The sequence below is a fragment of the Pseudopipra pipra genome, chromosome 1, assembly GCF_036250125.1.
Source record: "Pseudopipra pipra isolate bDixPip1 chromosome 1, bDixPip1.hap1, whole genome shotgun sequence".
Lineage (NCBI taxonomy): Eukaryota > Metazoa > Chordata > Aves > Passeriformes > Pipridae > Pseudopipra > Pseudopipra pipra.
In genome coordinates, this window is record NC_087549.1 from 43,142,559 (window position 1) to 43,164,798 (window position 22,240).

Below are 22,240 nucleotides of genomic sequence, written 5' to 3' on the forward strand. Positions count from 1 at the left end.
CCACCACACAGAGGGACCAGGATGGGGGCAGAACCTGGCACAGTGTCCATCAAACATATCCAAACAAGGTACAGTCAGGATGTAAAAGAAGTGGAGTGAAATATGCTCCGGCTTTTACACAAGCTTCCTAAATGCTCTCTTTAAGATTCTTCTTGACATGATTCGACTCAGTTGCACTGTTGTACACGTGCCCATGTTGGCATCTGTAGCAGGATGCTCTGTCTAAGTGGGGGTAAAACAGCTTGAACTTTCCCCTATTTACAAAAGTTATCAGTGATGGATGGAGAAGGAGGATCACGCTGGTTTTGGTTGTTGAAGAATGCTGAGACCAGCCTGACTCCACAATCCCAAAATTAAACATTCTGAGGATGTGAAAAACAGGGTCTCCCGACAGAAACAGACACTGGTGAGGATGTGGCAAAAAAAGTTCCCAATAAAGGAAGCAACAAGTCATAGAACTGATAACTTATCTTAAGTTGCTGAGCTAAAGGCTGCTGAGCCGGCACAGGTAGCCTAGAAACATTTGATTGACCGTCAATCACTTTGTACTACAAAAGCTCAGTCTTACTTTTTAATGGCAGGGACTTCTAACATATTCCTTCTGGAAGTGTGTGTGTAGATTCCTCCTTTGAGAAGGGATGCCTCAAGGTTACTCCTCGAGGCCAAGTGAAAGGGATTTGCCCACGGTTGTTGGTATGGGTGAGTAACAATCTCTACTTACTAACTATTAAGCCAGCTTTGAAATTATTTATTTAACAGTACACTACATTAATAGTTATAACTATGGGTAAATAATGTTGATTAAAGTAGTTTAGTCTAATTATTATCATTGTAATCAATTTAAATAAGTATTTATTTTATTCACATAAATTTATTTGTTTTGCCATCCTTAATCCTGCAGGACAAAGTCATATAAAGGTTCAATTACACCTATATAATCCTTTAGACATAAACCACTGCCTAAATCTGGGACTAGGATTGGATCCAGCTGTACCCAGATGCTTCCCTGAGAAGGAGATTAGAAAGTGAGGGGGTCCTTTCTGCACCTTGTGACTCAGGGGAAGGGCTTCCCTGACAAGCCTTGTCCAAAGCTTCCATTCTGCCTTTTTCACCCACACCTTCTTAAACAACCTGTCATCCTTTGGACTCAAATTTTTCACATGTGCTCTGACCTACAAGATGAAAATGAGAATGATACTCTCCCCTCTACCCAGATTCTACTGTTTTCCTGACCAGATTCTCCCACACCATCTTCCCAGGGCTCCCAGCTGCTCCCTTTTGCCAGTTAGCTGTCTTACAACAACTGCTCCTGGGAGAAATTACCCTTAACTACTTACCATCAGGTCAGGGAACTATTTTTGTGCTTTATTGTTAAAATTATACAGGGTTTTCTCTTCTCCATTAATATCTCACTGACAGCTTTTGGAAAATTTCTTTACTGGTAAAGGGGAAGATAGTGCTTACAACACTAAGACTTTCCTTTTTAATAGGACAGATGATTAAAATGCACATAACTTTTTCCCTCTTAACTTTAGTGAAAGTTACTAGAAAGTTTCCAAAGCTCCTTTATAAAAGGCTCCTTCAGCCTTTTAAAAAGATTTAAAGAGTCAAAGCAAAGTGAGACTCTAGCTCATTGAATTTTTGAGTTGCAATATTAATCCTAAATAAATTAATTTGTAGACAATAATGTAGCTTTTTTTTTTAATATTTGCACACACGGTGGATGGTATCATTTTGATACTATTTGTGGATTTGTGTTGCTGATAAATCCCTGGAACTAGCAATTTAATTTAACATGATTCACATTTTGCCACAGTCAGAGACCTATTTGTTAAATAACTTCTGTAGAAAAGTGACATCACTTACATGGAGAGTCCTGAAAAACAAGTGGAAAGATATGTGGGACTGAGCATGGCAAACAAGACACTGAATTTGTCACTTCCTTGCAGTATTGTCAGTGGCCTTTCCTTCCTTCTGCCTGCAGGCATTGCTTCACTCTGCATTCTTTGAATATGATCATGTCATGTAACACTATTTGCAGTTTGCAAAAATAACAAAGGGAAACACTGCAAGCTTTGGCTGTTGTTTTCTTGCTGGATAATATGTGACGGCAGCACAACAGTGATGTACATCCTGAACTCTTCATCAGTCTGGATATACCAGAGCATGTCAGGCAAGACTAAGGTAAGACTAAGACCTAGCAATCTGACGTCCCAATAGGGCATTTTGAGTTGTAAGACACAATTCAAGCTTTAACCACCGGACTCTACAGAAGAAGATGATGATTATGATACTAATTCACAAAGGTTTGTAATTCGGAACTAGAAATGTGCCTCTTCTGAATGAAAGTAAACAAAAAAGTTGAACTCAATCTCTCAAAATACAGGGAAAATCGCAGTGGCCCGAATTTAAAGTCAGAAAGTCAGAGTCAAATCCTTCTGTTCCTTGTTAAGGACAAATTTCTCACTTAAAAAGGCAGGAAAAGTTGAATTTTTTTTTCTTTTTAAATTTTTTTCCCCCTGTCTTGTGTAGTCTGGAACATGACCCACTTTCTAAAAGCATAGCGGGGTTTTAATCACAGGCTTGCAGATGCAACTGCAAGAACCTAAAACACTGGAAAAGATCTTTATATTATGAATTTTCTTCCTCTGATATTGGCAGCTTGTGAGTTTTAACTTTTTACCATATGCTTATGTCTGTCATAACGTTAAGAAACTTCACATGGCCCGCAGTACGTAGGACGTTTGGAGCACATGATTTTTGTTAAACTTGTTAAAGTGTGGGCTTGCACACAGATGAGGGCACCTGAATGCAACCTCAGGGTGAACTTCTCTTTCAGTGAAGCACAACCTTTACATATAGAGAAATTCAAGGGACTCTCAAAATGCAAAGTTCAGAGTTTCATGAATATGGACATTTATTTCTTTGCCTAAAATACATTTAGTTTTTCACAAAGACTTAATATTTTCCCCTCTTTTAACCTAGTTGGAACAGTGGAGGAACGGAGGCAGGCAAACAGAAAAGGGAAGCACACGTGAGATAACCCAGACTCAAGTAAATATGTCAAAATACTAAAACGTGTAAGAAAAAATAGTAGACTATAACTACTCATGTACAGTACGGGAAAACAGTCCTTCCTCTGCCTCCCACCGCTGAATTTCGCAACATCTCCTTAACTCCTCCAAAACAACTCAACATTAAAACAGCCTTCAAAACTGTGGGAACAAACCATAAATCCTTACAGTAGTGTCTTAAGCATTTTAGGAATATTTCAAAGTAATTGAAGTTAATGGCAGTTGTGCCATTGACTTTAGCTGATAAAAGCTCAGGTCCCCTCTATAATTCTAATTAAAATTATCGTTTGTTCTCATAATGGACAAATCCATTTTTTATTCTGGCCAAAGAACACCCCTTTCCTCCACTGGTCCAAGTCGTACACAAGAGACAAGTGAATCATAGAATATTCTGAGTTGGAAGGGATACACGAGAATCATTGAGTCCAACACCTGGCCCTGCAAAAATCAAAAAAATCACACCATATGCTTGAGAGTATTGTCCAAATGCTTCTTGAACTCTTGGTGCTGTGACCACTTTCCTAGGGAGCTTGTTCCAATGCCCAACCATGCTCTGGATAAAGAAACTTTTGCTAATATCCAAGCTAGACCTCCCCTGACACAGCTTAATTCCATTCCCTCAGGTCCTGTCACTACTCACCAGAGAGATCAGTGAGAAATAGTCATTTGAGTTACAACAGTAAGCCCTGTAGGATACTAAAATAATTAAAGGGCACAACAGAGCTAGTGGACACAGTGGAATGGGACAAGACAGTTCTCTCAGTAGGCCATCTGAATGAGAAGTCTTTCATTTGGAGAGCTCAGGAGCTCAGACGTAGGGCTCACTCCGGGAGAACAGTCCCGAGCACATCCAATTCACCAGCACAGACCTGGCCTTTCTGTATGCACAATAACTCAAGTCCCAGCAATGCTCATCTGCAGTCTCCCACCAAAGATGAGGGAGATGTCATGTCACTGTTTCTACATTGCAGGGGATAAACAATAGGAAGCTTAGTAATTACAGACAAAACTCCATTAGATCTAGTAACAGGGTGACAGTCTCAAACTTCATGTGTAATATAATTTCCTTGAGAAATGGTGCATTGGTTATAAGAGAAATAAGAGATGGCTGTCAGGAGAAGTGCAGGAGTATTGTTGGTACATCTCTCACACACTATTCTAAAGGGAGCACGGAGCTTCACTAGAAACTATAAATAATATGCTGAAGTGGGGTATGAAATCCATGAGTCCCTGTACTGTGTCTGGCTGGGATGCAGTTAACTTTCCTTATAGCAGTCTGCATGGTGCTGTGTTTTAGATTTGTGGCTAAAAAAGAGTTCATAACACATTGCTGTTTTAGCTACTGCTGAATAGTGCTTGCACAGCACCCACACCTTTTTTTTCTCCTATTTTGTCCCCTCCCAGAGTTGTCTGGGGATGGGCAAGAAGTTGGAGGGGACATAGCAAGGACAGATGGCCTCACCTGGTCAAAAGTACAGTCATATAATGTCATGCTCAACCATAAAACTGGGTAGGGAAAGATGGGGTGGGGAGTTTTGTCTTCCAAGGCAGACACTGCTTGAAGACTAGCTGGGGATCAGTGTGCTTTTGGGAGGTGGTGAATGACCACCTTTGCATCACTTGTTCTTGAGGTTTTTTGTAATTTTTTCCTTCCCTGTCATTCAACTATCTTTATCCCAAGCCACGAGTTTGATTGCTTTTGCTCTCCCTATATTTTTTCCCATCCCACTGGGGGATGGCTGGGGATTGAGCAACTGTTCATGTGGGTCCTAAGCAGCTGGCAAGGATCAACCCACTACAGATAGCCCAAATAAAAGATGTAGTCTTTTGGAGACCTTTATCCCTCTTCATTGCTACCTGTGTATTGCAGCATCTTCGTCTCAAGAAGCTACTGACTAAAATAATACCATCAAAAAATCTGATGTAGAAAATCCCTTTTTCCTGTTTGGCCAAATTAGCCCATTTTCATGCAGTTTTGGTCTCACAATATTAAATCATTTGTGCAATGGAGATTTGAGGTGGAAAGCCTGCATAAATTTTAGTGACACTGCATAGCAACTGGCTTGGTCTATCACAGCAAAACATTTCTAGGAAGTACTTACGCATTTCTGCAAACAGCTGCCTTCTTTCTGCCATGGTATTTCCTCTTTTCCCACAATCTTCAATCATTCTGGAAGACAAAATCATATGAAAACATTAAGTATTATTCCCAGACTGAACATACGTACATAAGCATCCAAAATTGATCCTGAAGAACCTTTGAGGTTGACTGGTGCTCCATGTGTACCCAATGCCTTTTGCCAGCCTCCCTGTGGCGTGGTTTGCGAAGAACCTGGTCCCCAAATTGTCCTCCATTCCCTAGACTCTGCTTTCCAGCATTTGTTCTCCCCCCGCCCCTCTCTCCCAAAGGCAGTGTTCAGTTTTTCTGCTTGATGTAACTAACTAGCTTACATAATACAAGCTCTGAAATTCATTTTATGTTTTCTTAAATAAGGAATCTTCAGTTTAAATTATGTAAGAGAGAAAAAAATCATAAAATATTTGGATATTTTATAGTCTAGAAAACGACTTTCTAGCCAATTCTGAGTGGAGGAGACAAAAATTCCCAAACAACAGCAACTAAATCTCTACTCCACAACAAAATACCCTCTATTTACTCAAGCAAACATGCTCCAAATATTCATTCAAATTCAAGACACATATCGCCAATTAAATGACTTTCAGCAAAAGGCTCAGAAGTAAGAATATATTTTCCTTCAGTTTTCAGATATAAAAATGTTCTGAATATTTTGAAGAGCACTACTGCTGGATGGAGCATAGAGAAACAAGACAGCTTTCTTCACAGCCAGCATTCAAACCATAAAAGACTAAAGCCTTCAGAGTAAAGATAAACATCTATAGCAGCACTAGTGTCAGCATCACCACTTCCTATGGGTAATCACTCTGGCGAACCAATATCCCTTCCTCCCCGCCAAGTCTGGTTAGGGCTTCTGACCCACATGTTAATCTACATCCTCATATCAACCAGACTGTGTAAAATAACATCAAACTACCTGAATTATAAAGGATATGCTCTGTAGAAGCCTGCAATCAAAAATATTGCACCACATCCCATAGCAAACCCCCATATGCATTCAACAGGAAGGATAAAAGTACTGGATGCTTAAGTGCACCATCACCAAAGAACAAAAGATAGAAAACTAGCTTCCTTTTATTTCTCAAAGAAAGAAAGGAAATCACATAAGAGGTGTTTTGCTGTGTGCAGTTTTTTTTCCCCTTTCAAAATGCACTGATCAAATGAAGTGGTGGGACATTATAATTACTTTTTCCAAATAGCCTATTCAATTCTCAGAGTACTGATAAAGACTCTGCTAAAGTGCTATCTTTGGTGGACATTTTGTGATGTGAGCAGCAGTCCCACTAGGAAGGGGACAAAGGGTATGGCTGCAGCCTCTTTGCAGGGATATTCAAGTTCACCCTTATGCTCTCATTCGGCCAGGAGTGATATGGATGTGTGTAGCATGGCATTAACTCTGAACTAACATATCCTGCCTTTCTGCAGAGACAACAGCTCTCAGCATAGTGCTTTACAGAAGTGGTCACACAGCCTCTGATCTGGAGGTAGCTGGTGTCTTGCTAGCTTGGAGGTGTCAGGGAAGACTCACACCTACCTGCTAAACAAAATAAACATCAAGATATGCCAGACCCAACCAGCATCCTAATTAGACAGCAAAAAGTAATATATTTTTTACATGAATCAGCCTTAAATCTCTGCCCATAAAAAATTAAAAATAATGTAATTTCACTAATACTAGGTGTCAAATTTGCCATGGCAAACAACCAGATCTCGTAGGAAAGGTGAGTTAATAAAGCTCTTCGAAAAGATTGTATCTTTTACCAGGCAGGGCAGTTGAGTGAATACTCAACTAAAATACAATTTTAGATTAACACTGATTTTTTGTAGAGTTGGTCATAGGCCATCATAATTTTCTCTGACATGTCCTACATTCAGAATTATTCTACAATGTGCAGCTTGTTTTCAGACTGCATACTACTCATATTATTTGACTGAGATTGGGTTAATTTCATTTTGATACAGGGATTACATCCTCTTCTTTCAGTTTCTTGATACAATTTACACTTAAATCTTACAGATTTTTCTCCATTTAATAATTTGCTGTTTTCATTTCACCATTGTTCTCCATCATTCATAAAACAATCACTGTCTCACAGCGACTGCCATGAACTTAATTGAAAACTTTATCAAAAGCAACTTTATTCTCACTTCCCTCATACTGCCATTTGGAGAAAAATATTCCTTAGCTATTGGTTTTAGATATCTACAGAGCATCCACTGGAATGTGGCTTACTCACCATGCAGAAGAATTTTCCCAGTCAAAATTAAGTAAAAAAGGTACTTTTCAAATCATGCAAATTGTACAGCAAGTTCTCCACTTCCTTCAGAGAGTCCATTCCTAAAGTGTCCTTTCAGTGGGGTGAAAAAATCTTTAACTGGTTTTCTCTTTTTTGCACTTCATCTTCCCTTTACTTTCACTGTTTTTATCTCCCTTTATAAAAATGTTCCCTGGACCTGATCATCATTTTTCAGAATGTCCCCTTATCTTCTGAAATTGAATCACCCTTTTCAGTGCTGGGGCTTATGAGGATTACGAGGTCTGACAAATAACTTTATATTTATAAACACACAACTCAGGCTTCCTTGGAGAGAGAAGAAACTTTGTATTTATATTTTTAAGACTGTTCTGGCACTAGATATTTTTGCAGATTTTCAAGTAGCCTTCATCCCAAATGACAATACTAAAATCTTCTGCAACAAGGTAAATGCCATTAAGCTAACCAGAACATTAGGGGTGGCAGTATTTTCAGACAGATACCTTCTATTCCTCCTTCACACCTTTTCCAGATAGAAGAAAAATAACAGACAAAAGCTCATCAGCATTGTTACTTTCGAGTCGCCATTGACAAGAATTCACTTGACCGTGTCTTCCAAGTTTTTCACATGCATTTTAAACTTTACAATGTGCTACAGCCCAGGCTCAGCTAATGCTGTTGGTCATGGCGCTGGGCATCTCCCTTTCCAGCCTTGTTCCCTGTGATCCAGCTCACAGGTACATAGCTCTGCTCTGTAACTCAGATTACAGACTCATGCTTTGAGCCTGGGATGAGTTCAGCTCAGTCCCTGGGGCTGGCCCTGAGCATAATTGACTACAATCATGCTCCAATATTTTTTATTTTGCTCATAGCACATCAAGTCACAGAAAAAAAGTACAACTTGTTCTACAGGGGAAAAGAGCAAATCAGAAAGCAAACTTTAAAAAACAGAATAAATTTCCAGAGACATAATTTTGAAAAATAATAATTAATGTATACTTTTCTCATAGTAGGGAATAGATTATATTTGTCTTCTATGGATCCCTTCCACTATCTTTTTCCCTTCATTTTTCTCCCCAGGAAATAGCTCCTCCATTGCAGGTAAGGAGAACACCTACTGTGCATCTAATTAAAATTCTTGTCACGAGCTAATTAGTAAGGTACCAATTAGTATGGTATTAAGGCTTCAATATATTACAGACATTCCAGAGCAGAAATCGTTCCAAGCGTAAGGTTTCCAGCATCTGAAAAAGATACTGTGTTTCATTTTTACCCATGTTTCAAGCTGAAAACTTATGACATTAGCAGTGCTAGAGAGAAAAGAATAAAGGAAGCATGTAGTTTGATTGGAACTATTTTGACTGCAATTTCATCTTCATGCTTATCATGTATCAGAAGCATAGTTGGTCTATTTTTTAATATACATTTTTGGTTTATAAAATCTGGGAGGAAATATCATATAATATACATAAGATGAGAACTAGAGGCCTCATTTTTCTTTCCTTTGCTGTTGTGCTGCTTGAATTATGAGTACTGTTAATAATCTCTCTCGCACATAAATATTTTTCTTGTTTTAGTATTTATACGGTAAATAATCTATTTTATTTAAACCCTGTTTTATGTCATTCTTCTCACAAATGGTATATTTTCAGTATACTGCCATTTCTTGAGCTATCTCTGTGCAAAATAAAAGGAATGCCGGCTACAATTAAATCACTAGCTCCAAAATAACAATCTGTCCGGGTTTCAGCTGGGATAGAGTTAATTTTCTTCTTAGTAGCTGGTACAGTGCTGTGTTTTGGATTTAGTATGAGAATCATATTCTTAACACACTGGTGATTTAGTTGATGCTAAGCAGCCAAGGACTTTTCAGTTTCCCATGCTCTGCCAGTGAGCAGGTGCACAAATGGCTGGAAGGTAGCATGGTCAGGACAGCTGACCCAAACTGGCCAAAGGGATGTCTCATACTATAGAGCATCATGCCCAGTATATAAACTGAAAGGAATTGGCCAGAAGGTGCCGATTGCTTCTTGGGGATAGAATGGGCATTGGTCAGCAGGTGGTGAGCAATTGCATTGGGCATCACTTATTTATCTCCTGCTGTATTCCTCTCTCTCTCTCATTATTATTATTATTATTATTATTATCACTACTACTATTATTATAGTTTGCTTTGTTTCAATTATTAATCTGTTCTTATCTCAATCCACGAGTTTCACTTTATTTTTTCTGATTTTCCCTGCCACCAGGGGTGAAATAAGCAAGCAGTTGTGTAGGACTTAGTAACCAGCCAGGATTAAACTTAGTTACCATCTGGGATGACACCACCAAAAGAAGCAATTGCCTGTATACCTGCAGAAGGTGCTGCCCTCTGGAAAGTTCCATACACTTCCCAGGAGACTGTCAAAAATTCCCGACCTAACATGCGCACACACAGTTTGATGAGTCTGAGAAAAGCCACTCCATTAACACTTCCACAAATCCCTATCCCGTTTGTCTGTGACAGATGAGGTGCCCCAGGGAGGCAGCATGCATGCCGGTGAGGAAAACTGCCCACTGAAATTGATTAATTCTGGCATGAAAAATTTATCCAGTCCCATCTGATGGTTGTGACGTAGCTGCGCATTCGACAAAAGAGGCTCCGAATCCTGGCCAGTGACACTTCTGACAGTCTTTCAGGCTGGATAAAAGTTGTTCATTCCATTGAAACACTCCCAGAGGAAAAAGAGGAACACTTGTCTCTGCCCCAGTCTTGTCCAGTTGAGCTCACTGGGGCTCTGAAGCTCTTGCAGCGTTTTGGGACGCAACTTCTAGACAGAGGTTTTGCACGACAAGACTGGTAAACCCAACAGTGAGTATCTTGAGATATCACCATTCGTTAGAAAGTATCAACCAGGATCAAGCATTCTTTATCTGAGCAATCTGCAGTTCCCTAGTGAGGAAGTCTTGATCTCCTGATATAGACAGCTATTTTTTTTTTCTTCCATGAAATGTCAAATGTTAGATATTCACTTTGGTATTCTTGGGGATTAGAAACATTATGATGTAGAGAAATGTACTGGTTTCTCAGTGGCTATTTTTTATGCAGTTGACAAATCTGATGCTATTTTCTATGCAGCTATGGTCAATATTTAAAGCCAACTTTGAGCAGACAACAGTACCATTTTTCAGCAGCACAGGCTTGTTGTCTGCCATTGCTTGGGACAGTTTAATCAAAATGCCCTCCATACATAACAAATTGCTATTTTTTTTTAGGATTTACCAGCATCAGAAATTTAGATTTATGAAAATGGAAGAGCGCGCTAGGGTCTAGCTTACAGTGACTTTATGAGGAACTTAAAAGCTGTAGTCAGCAGCTAGGATTGGAGCGCTGTTCATGCAGAAATCATAAAAATATGAGAGAGATTTTCTATAGATTTTTTTTTTCTCTTCTCCCATTTTCTCCAAATTCAGCCCTCTTAGGTAGATACTGCTCAGTTAACTAGAAGAGCTATGCCTGCTTATTTCAAAGTGAATTTGGACTGGAGAACAGAGAGTTAAAAGGGACAGTGAGTGCTAGATAAAACCATATTTGTGAAGCCATCAACCTCAGCAATCCTTGTAGTTAATAATGAGAATCATGAAGGGCCATTTCAGAGCCCTCTTCCCCTTAATGGATTTATTGGTGCCTTATGAATGTCTTGTTCCACATGTTTTAATGAAGCAGATCCCTAATAGGTCTCTCTCAGCTGTACATTTCAGGACTAATCTTTGGCACTGTAATAAAATTGGTCAATGCTCTTTCCTGAGGCTAGGTATAATTGCATTGCACTAACAGTTCGTGCTTGTGTTTTATCTAGATAAGCTTTTTACAATGGAGAAGGAAAACAAAAGCTGTTGCTAAGTTCATCTCCAACATTTCCAGCAAGTCAGTCTCTTCTAATTTTTGTCATATTTCACAAATTTAGTATTAGGGAAAAAATATCTCTCTTGATTTACTCCTTTAGTGAAATTTCTCTTTTGTTTTTAAAAAGGAATTTTCCAACGTATTTTTCATCAGCTCCCCTTTTGGGAGCTTCATATCCTTAATGGGAAACTGTCAAAAATGCCTAATAAGGCACTCACTGCAACTCATTTTCATAATGCACAGTTCTTCAAGGAAGTTTGAATGCTATGCAAATCTTATCTGTGAGGTCTAAAAAACAAGTGTGAAGAGATTCATTACTAAAAAAAACGCAAAAACCCAAATACTAATTTGGGGACAGAAAACATGAGAGTCAAAAGAGACTAATTTCATATTTAATACCATATAGAATCAGCATTCTACCAGAGGATGCTAGGACAAAGGAACTATCAGTCCTTTTCCATGTGCACTAGGCATTATCAAGTTTAGGAATTCCAAATGTTACTAACTAGGCCAAAATATATACCAAAATCCTTATTTTTCTGCTTTTCATGGGTACTTGTACAGTATAATTTTCCACTTTTCTCTGCAACATGAAGAACTTCTCTTAGAGAATTGTACTATTCCAGACATAAAAACATTTAAGAAAACGAGTACTCAAGACTTAAAATATATATGTGAAACTTTAAAAAGCTGTCTTACAGGCATTTTTTAGATAAATTTTTCTGGTCATGCTCTTTTTGAGTCAGCCTTTCTGACACTACAAGAAAGTACTCTACTGGATGAAACATGGAAAGAAAACTAATTTTTCATCCTTTGAGAGTATAAAATTATCCAATCAAATAATTTTGGTCACCCCCAAAAAACTTTTTTCCAGTTAACTGGTACAGATTTAAATATAGCTTTTCAAAGTTTGAATCAAATGCTATAATAAAATTATATTTTGTCTAAGTTTTATTAAATATTTTAAAACAAATACAGTAGATACTGACTTCCTTTACACTCCTGCATGACATTTCAGAGCCTTAATGCAGTTGAGGGGTAGTTAGACATAACCTCCACTAATAGTAATTTCTTTTTTGTTACACTCAAAACACATTCCAGAAAAAAAAGAAACCCCCAAAACTCACATGCAGAAGTTGATGATATACAACACAAAATCTGCTTGTCTGATGTCTTAATACTTTAATGGATTTTTGCCATGCCCTCATTTTGGAGCTGGATTTCACCCACATGGCAGTTTTTCCTCCAAAATAAGTTTAGTGAAAATTATTTTCCTAAAACCCAAGATCTAATAATCTAATAAATAAAGAACTAATGACCTTTGAACACTCAAATTTGCAATTCTACTTCTTTCAGTAGTTTAGGCAAGGCATAATTCATATGGAAAACTGTAATGAAATGCAAGGGATAAAAAGTTATAAGGACTTTCTCACACGAAGCATTTAATTGATACTCTGATACTTTGGTAGTCTGGTCCTCTCTCTGATCTTTTTATTTGCCATTGTAGAGGCACAAAGGAGGTTGCAGGATTTCAAATATAATTAAAATCCTACTTAGTCAAAGGGATCTTTCAGTTCTCCTTGTGCTGCTGTAATTAAACCCAAATTTATTTGAGTAAGCTGTCAGTGATACAATTGTGTTAGGAATCATTTCCTGGCTTCTGCCAATTTTAATAATACAAGTTGTCAGTTTTTGTAAATATGGATTTGATGATTATTTGCTGTAACCTAGGACAGTAGGTACTTTCATCTCCTTAGAATTATAAAAACAACTAAATAAATCAAATGGTAGCTGTGGGAGAAGAGACATTCACAGGCAATTGAAATTATTGAGATCCTTTGCATGTATTGTGAAAATCTCACTAAAACTGAGTACTATGAGTAAGCAAACAAATTAGTTAATAGAGAGGTGGTTGGCTTTTGTCATTTTTCCTGATGAAAAGTTTTGGCACCCAAACAATTAATGGAAGAGCCATTGATTCAGAGAAGTTGAAAAAAAACTTATCAGACATAAAGAGTTTTCCATTATTCAACTGACAGTCGAGAAAAATTTAAGCTTTTTCATCCTTATGTCTGAAATAGACCCCTTTGGATTTTTTTCACTTTTCAATTTTCTGAAATATTATAACAGATTTATAGGGAAAAAAAAGTATTAACTATAGTTAAACACAGCTTAAAAAAAGAATCTTTAAAAACTATTCCATGGAAATTCAAGTCTCTCCAGATCTAATTGGAGGAAAGGTGGAAAATGAATTACTAATGAAAGATGAGACACTGATGAAATTGTTTACGTGTACTCTTTCATAGTGGTAGCTGTTAATTCGTCTGGAAGTTCAGTGAGAGCAGGCACTAGGACAGAAGAATGGCACTAGGATGGGAATTAACACATTTAGGAACATATTTGGGTTAAGTATATATCTTCTGAGACAAAGAAAGCTTTGATTATTGAGTCTGTATGAATCTCATGCAGAGAGAAATCAGATCCTTAATGGAAATAGGAGCAGCCTAAAAGGTCAATCTAATTAATATCTGAAGAAGGCATTTTTAGCAATTAGGTGTTGTCAGGGAATAAAGAAATGTGAGATTTTCTCTTTTTTACCTAGCCATATCCCTTCCATGAGTGGTCTGATGACTTGGGTAAGTGATACAACTTGATCACTCTGGTAATTGCATTTAGCTGAAGATTCTTTTAAAGCAGATGTCAACTTCTTCCTTTTAATTCTGTTTTCAAGCACCAGATCTCATTAAAGGACACACGTCCATGTCTCTAATTTTGTGGTGTAAAAAGAAGTTCTACATGCATGATTTCACTAAGCAGCCCTAGATATAATAATCCAGTCCTCAAGATATTCAGTTAAGATACTAACTCTTCCAAAGTCAGAATGATTAAAATCAGTTTCTGTACATTTTTGTTCCATAACTGCCTGCCTGCATGCCCATGAATAACCACACAAGCAGTACAGACCTTATATGCAACAGAAACAGAACAGGTAGGCTAGCAGTACCATGTGATAATAGAAGAAACAGCAAAGAAAACAGCAATGACGTGTCTAAATTTGTAAGAAATTAAGTGACAAGAAATTACAGGTCAATACAATAATTTCTGAGTTCTAATGGTGAATGCACAGGAAAGGCAAAGTCAGATGGGCTCCAGTTCAACAAAAGCTTTCTTTAATCTGTCCTTATCCTGCAAAGCCTTTACACACACACTGAACTCAAAGCACATGCTTGAATTCAGTTGTGCTGACCGAATACTTAGCTGAAGAGGAATGGACTGCTAAACCAGGCTCAAAGGTTTTCTTATTAGTCCTTAATAAATGTCTAAAAAAAAAAAGGACAGCTTACAAACAGTGTATATAAAGGGAATGTACTTGGAAATAGCACTTCAAGGAGGAGTCAGAATATCTCCCAATACAAGATAAGCTTTAGTCACATAACAGAGAACATACCTCCTCTGCACGTGATGTGGAAGTTTACAGAGTACTGAGGCGATTTCGAAAGCAAAAGGAACTAAAGAATTAAAGAGAAGAGTGTTAAGAAACAGAATAATCTTTCCCCTTTTCATCCTTCTCTTCATTATCTGGATGTATATTGAGATGCTATTCAGGACACTCTTATGAAAGTAAATCACTTAGAGAACTACACTTCATGCCAGTTTATACTTTACTGGTTATTCCTAAAGTATCCAACCACAGAAGCCTAGCATAAGCTTTTCTTTTACAAAACTGTCTTTGATGCAAATGTATTCTGTCTTTGCCTCCCAGCAAATTTACACCTCCTGTTGCTGGAGTACTCTCATACAGTATTACCATACCCTTTCACATTAGTCTAGCCAGTTTATTTCAGTGGTTAATAAGGTGCAGCTATTTATTAAGGAGCAAAAATTTTTGCAAAACTATCCATTTAATAAACAGTAAGTTAGTCATTCCCTCACTACAACATCATTATGTGAGACTTACGGTTGTGGAGGGCTGTAATAATTTCAAACAATTAATGGAAAAGACCACCTGTATTTCAACAGGTAAAGGATGACAGGAAATGAAAGTAAATGCAAACAAACAAACAAACAAACAAACAAGGACAGCTTGATATGCACTATCGGTTAGTTTATTTTCTCAAATAAAAACCCTAATATTCTAAATTACTTTTAACCTAATTAAAATCTGGCATTATTTTATTAGGCAATGTCATTATTACAATAACATGCAGAAGAAAATGAAATACAATACAATTATGTAGCAAATCGTCTCATATACTAAGCCAGAACAGAAAGCTAATGCTTGAAATATTGAATGCAAAGATAATGGCTGGTGATGCTTGTAAATGGACACAGCAGAAACAGGCTGCTACATCCTATTCAGGGATCTGTTTCTCTCCTCTCAGATACACACATTAAATCTAACACTGGTTGGACCCTGCTAAACTTGAGTTACTGTTGTATATGCTTGAAGAAGAACATTTTAATACAACAGTATTAATTATATTGCAAAAGAACATTTAGGTTATAAAACTCCCTCCAACGCAGAATAAACATCTCAGCTGCTAGAAATATGCTTGTAAGCAGACTTTCGTCTGGAGAAATTTCAGTGTCCTGAATTTAATCTTCCCCTGGCAAGAAGGGAATGTGAAGAAAGCCAAGGGAAGCACGGGAAAGCCCAGAAGCAGCACAGCTAAGCAGGCTGGCACCTATTGCTGCAAAGATTCCTGATGTGCTTTAAAATCCCCAAATGGTTGTTAGAAGATTTTTCTTCATGTAAAATGAAGTACATCTCTTCTTAGAAACACTCAGCTAAAGGTAGTCAAGAGAGAAGACATGCTCCTACACAAGCATTGCTCTAGGATGCACAGAATGCATCAACTTTTGTGGAAAAATGACTTTTGTATCACTAACAACAGGAAATGAGGTGACAAAACAGTCAAGACAGTCACACAGCACTTTATATTTGTACACACTTCTGTCATGATCCACCAAAGACTAAACATCCTCAAACTAATACCTCTTTCTTTCGAAAAGATCTCATTTTCCTTCTAACACAACAGAACAGTTCTAGGAGAACCAACTCGAAAACCACTCCAGGGAGCAACTCTGATCTGCAACTCCCAGCTGCGAAGGTGTCAGTCAGTTCCAAGATTCACCACACTTACAGAGTTATTTCACAAAGACTAGTCACTAAAAATCAACAGCCATCAACTATGAGAAAGCCTCACAGCTGGCAGAAGAAGAGGAAGGGATAGTCAGTGTGAAAGCGAAGAGACACCCTAGAAGAAAGCACGGAACATTAAGGCCTCCAGCAGCTTGCAAGACACAATACATTCTAGGACAGAGAATATCAATGCAAACTGTTACAAGTTAATTTTTATGTGAAATGTGTTGGTTCTGAGCAGCTAAAACCCTGAGCAGATAGTTCCAGTAGGAAGCACCGACCACATCACAACCACGTACCACAGCAGCCCAGCAGCTGCACCTTAGACAGAATGGCCGGGGTATTCGTGGTCGCAAACCCCAGAGTATTACAAGAATCCTTGCAGAGACCAGTAGCCTCTCCAAGATTGGATTTTGACATGAGAAACATACTTGAGTTTGCTGTCACAGGTGACAATTTACCTGGGCAATTATGACCATCAGGTAGCTACAGACCAACTTCCCCCTCAGAGGCAGTTTTGCTGAGCCAGCAGCCAGCTTGCCAGTATGATGTTCCTGCCGCACACCGAACCACTGCCTTCAGAGTCTGCTTTTCAGACCAGGTAACTTCAGAGAACAACAGAAACTGGAACTGAGTTAAAACTGCCACACCACTGCCTGGACAAAACCATGTCCAACTGAACACTGTTGATAAATGGAGACAATCCTTAAACTGGTCCAGAGGCATCTAAATTGAAGTCATTTGAGTCAGTAATAAGCAGATTTGAGCTAAGCTGCTTAATGATATTTGCAAACAAGAGTAAGTACATTTGTGCCTCAGGTGTCATTTGCTTAATTCTGAGACCATGTCTAATATTCTTCTGAGTATTCTGGCAAGAAAGCTGCAGTGTATTTTTGGTCTGCCTTATCAAATGCATCACATCAGAGTATGAAGCAAGAAACCTTCTCCTTCTGTTTGGCTCTGGTTCAACTACACTCAACTACTACATTCTGGTTTAGGCACCACATTGTCTGGAAGCCACTGACTGTGTGGAAGGAGAGAGGCGGAGAGATGGGAAAATACTCAGAGGGTTAAGAATGGAGGGTCTGATTTCTGGGAAGAGAATAATATCAGACCTATGGAGTTTTGTTAAATGCTGATGAGCTGGCAATAAAACAGATATCTGCTGTTCATGTTGAGGAGAGAATGATAAGGTGTGATACACGGCATTTAATTAGGAATAACAGGAATGATATTTAAACACAGAATATATTTGATCTCAACAGGGTAACTCTGAAGTGAAAGATGCATGAGGCTTTAGATAATCTCTCAAGAGATATGGTGAATGCCATACAGTCTGTGGCTTTTAAAACTATCCCAATAAATCTTTGGAACGTACATTGCAGGCCCAATGCTATTTTCAGTGAAATGAAATGGAGACTCCAGATGTATTTTGGGGTATAAAATGGCATGTAGTAGAGTTTTATCAGCAGAGGCTCATCTTCCATTCCTAACTTGTATATTTGTTTTTTTCCCCTTAAATATTTCATAATTTAGTTTCTTAAACATACAGTGTTCAAAATAGACTATTTCAGCAGCCACATCCTATGCCCCCATTATTCTTTCTTCCTTCATTATTACCTTTGTTTTGTCCCTTCTCTCCCAAACCATCCATTTGCACCTAGTGACTTCTGACTTCTCAGACTTCCCCTGTGTTAGACCACGGAGTTGCGATGTCCAACAGCAGACTGCTCAGTGACAGCTTAACCACTTTGCTTCTTGCCTTAGCCTCCAGTGTAAACAGAGAGAAAAGGAAGGGAGCAAACTGTGCAGCAGGACTTTGGGCACTACGCTCAGATCTCTCCCTTGTGTTGAACAGATGCCAAAGGCTGAAACACGAAAGAGAAGAATTGCCAAACTTCCTTTTACCTGCGAGGAAGATGACTATAACACAGCACCCCATACACCAGTGAAGTGCATTAAAGGCACAAGGTGACTAGCAGCAGTGCTTGTGTTGTTCTCCATTAGAAAAGGGAGCCAATAAAGCCTTTTGGCACAAGGGCCTCCTGAGGTGTTCTTCACCTTCTACTAGAAGTAGTGCTGGTGGGCAACATTTTTGGACTGGGCTAAATTAACTGGTACTTAATTGATGCAGGAAGGCTGACAACAGGCACTGAAAATACTTCCCAAGAATTATCTGAACAACCACTTTTCAGCTCAAAAATTTCCATTTCCAAACCCCAGAGAGACAAAAGATCATTCTGTCTTCTCAATCCATTGCTTATTGACATAAGTTATCAGTTATCTCAACTCATTTCAGCTCTTCTAATACCTGCATTTCACTACAGATGCCCAGAGGCAAAAGGTACTTAGGAATTAGAGGTGTGAATTCATTTCCAGAGGCACTGAAACAGATTTAACAAAATCCATTGGGTAAATATTTAGCTGCAGGCTTGGTTTTAAGCAAGCCTATGGAAGTGTGGTTTTACTACACAAATGAGTGGAAAGGAGACTTGAAAGGGTCAGAGATGGTTCTTCCCCCCAGTTGCTTAAAATTTTATTTTACTTTTTTTAATTTTATGTAGCGTTTTGCTACCCGATCCTATCTGTAGAGTAGCTAGAGAACACAGACAGCTTTGCCTGAAAAGACTTATATGCTGTGGAGCATTGAAATATTTGACAAAGGCCTTTTGGTAGCATTTCTTGCATACACTTCATTATTCTGCAGTTGAGGAGAAGCACTGAAAGGATTTCCACTGGCAGTGTTCAGCACCAGGAGATTTGTTTGTATCAAGTGCCAGTCATTCCTCAGCAACAGGCTATTTAAGGTTGCACTCTCTAATGTACAACATCACAGAGATTTGGGTAAGGCACGAGAACAGCACAGGGTAACACTTCTGGAGGTAGCATTTGTAGTCAGTCTCACCAGCAGGGCTTCCCAGAGCAAAGGCCACAAAGGGTCCATGAGAAGCCAGGGTGGAGCAGATCCTACTTCACATAGCAGCAACCCTGGAAGTCTTTCAAACACGCAGTTTATCTGATAGAGTCACTCAGCCTGCAAAGGTTTTAACACAGTAGTCATGGAGCTATAAATAACCTGCAGCATTAATAAGGTCAAAATAATGAGGGTGAAAAAAAACTGTAACAGGATCTCTTCAAACTTTATTTTCATCTAAGAACTCGCATTAGGAAGAAAACCAATATGCACCTTTGATAATCATGTTAGCTATGTAAAAAAAATACTCAGTGTTGAGGCCTAAATAGATAAACTTCATCGGATCATTTCAGAATGATCTTCTGAAATTGTACTGACTGAAATAGTGTCACTCTCTTGAGGGGGAGATTAAAAACCATTAAAAAGCTTGAGAGTTTTGTAAGATTATGTATGTATAAAACTGTAAAAATACATACACATAAAAATTATAAACTAATGCACTTAAAAAAGAAAGAGTTGGAAAATCAACATTTTTAAGCCCCTGGAAATTGCTGAATCTGTCAGCAACAGTTCATGATACCAGCTGAATTCTTGAACACTGCCAAAAACTCACACACTGGAACAGTTGTAGGTGAGCTACTCTGAAGAGAAAGAATATTGAGTACCAAATCCAGTGCTTCATATGTGAATACTTTCTGTTCACCTCCAAAATTTACACAGAAAAAGTAGGTACAAACATTTTGAAAAAAAAATCAGCATCTTATCAGACTTGAATAATGTATTTGCTAGGATCAAAATGACAATCACATAATCTTTGTCCTGACTGCTCAGTCCTTGACACGGCAAAGGATTAGAAAAACAACAAATACAGTACTCTGTCAAATATCTAAATAAAAGATGTTCCCATTCTCCTCATGCACACCAAACAAACAGAGATCACATCTGCACACATTTTACTGCAACAGGATAAAAATGTTGGTTTTTTAATATTTATTTCCCTAGCATTGCAAACACTGACTGCAAAACAGGTAACACCTGAATGTGTAGGGGGTAGAAAATCTTTTAAAATTAAACTTTTTAAGCTTCCCACAGGCAACAGCTACTCAAAATAACATTTTCTTCTATATCCCTGCATCAAAAAGATTTCTACACACATTTTCTGTCCTTCCAGGCAAAATACAGCATCTAGACCATCTTTGTCCTAGTATAAAGGTGTTTTACTTGTTCTTGAAGTCATGGATCTATCAGCAACAAACACAACTTCAGTATATCATGCATCAATTTATGCTGATATTTATGGGGAAAAAAATACAGGTTTAAAAAGAAAAGAATCTTAGTGTGTATCTTTCAGCCTTTTTACAGGGTGACTTTAAAAAAGAAAAATATCTTTTTTTCTCCCCATAAATGGTTCTCTTGTATTCCTGGCGGGTAATTGTGTGGGAAAGTAAATGTTTGTTCTTTAAAAGAAAGGGTTTAGATTTCTTCAGAGGCTGGGCCCGAGTTTTTCCTGAACGATGAGGAGCAGACAGTGAGCTTTACATTTGAGGATTCCTGGCCAGAGTTACCCTGACTCCTGGAGCAAGATTGTGAGAAATTTCTCTTTTCTGGAACAAACACTGTACATTTTATTTTGAAAACATGGCATCCTGGTACAATCCCTGCTTCTCCCTTGAGGGTGTCCACTGTAAAATGCAACAGAACTTCCTCCATTCCTTGCAGGCCCCCAGGTAATCTCCCTCAGCATCAGGACCTGAGACAAGACAGATGTGACACTGCTCCTCCGATTTTTGCCACACACAGAAAGGGCAAAATTAACATCTCTCCATAGAAACAAACACTTCTAAAAGTCAAAAGCTGTTTACTCTGAGTATTGCTATCACTTAGCTTGCTGTAGACTTACTCCCTTGAGTTGATATCCAACACAAGTTGCTATAACAATATACTTTCACAAATGCAGCCTGCAGAACGTCTTATGGAAAATGTCTTGCGCTGAACTCAAAAGCTTCAGTAAACATGTCTAAAATCTCTCCTTTTAACAGTGGGCATTGAAGCCTGTTGAAATCTACCTGGAGTTTCTTGCTCCAGCCCTGTCAAGTGAAATACCCTCTTGTTTGTGAACAAAAGGCGTACCCAGCCAAGCCTGGCCTGCACCGATTGATGCTTCTTTCCGCTTGCAGAGCATCTTTCCTACAGGTTGTGGACTTTTAAGTGGCTCTTGTCCAGCACAGTACATTTAGAGCAAAAAAAGGGAATACAAAGGGTGCATATGTCCTAATGGGAAAAATAATCTCTATAAATACAAAGTTTAATCTCAGTTCCACTGAAATCAATCGAAAGGCTTTCAATGACTTCAATGACAACAAAGTCAATTTTGCCAGGATTTGACCTATGTTTAATTTTAGCCATAACAGCTTGTGTCTTCAAAAGTAACCTATGATTTAGGATACCTTTATTTCTGAATATATTGTAAGATATCCATTAGATGTCCACTTTCACAAAAGAAGAGTTCTCATTCTGTCCTGAAAAATCAAGCTGGGCAATGAAAATAAATATCATCCTTTGAAAACAGAGTCTACTCTGTATGTTTGTCTGTTTTGTAATATTGCAGTGTTAAAATTAGAATGCTGCAAGGTTAAATTGTAATGTGAACAGATTCACAATCAAGGGGGAGCCGAGACAACAGAACAGCAACATCACAAACAACAACAGATAAGAGATGAAAGACAGCAGTGTGGGGATCAACAGTCACTTCTGCTCTTTAATCACTGTAAAGCTCTCAATGAAGAAGGTGGCATTTGTTACAAACTACATGATCTTGTTCATCCTTAAGT

General features: G+C 38.3%; 1 protein-coding gene across 41 annotated transcripts in view; it reads right to left on the reverse strand.

Moving 5' to 3' along the window:
• DTNA (dystrobrevin alpha) overlaps positions 1-22,240 on the reverse strand; it is a 226,237-nt gene that overhangs the window by 93,922 nt on the left and 110,075 nt on the right. For all 41 annotated transcript variants that reach the window (XM_064653912.1, XM_064653808.1, XM_064653837.1 and 38 more), the window contains one exon: positions 5,177-5,244. In XM_064653912.1, coding sequence (XP_064509982.1) covers positions 5,177-5,243 — 67 coding nt within the window. In that variant the 5' untranslated portion in view covers position 5,244. Of the gene's footprint in view, positions 1-5,176; positions 5,245-22,240 lie in introns of those variants that run through there.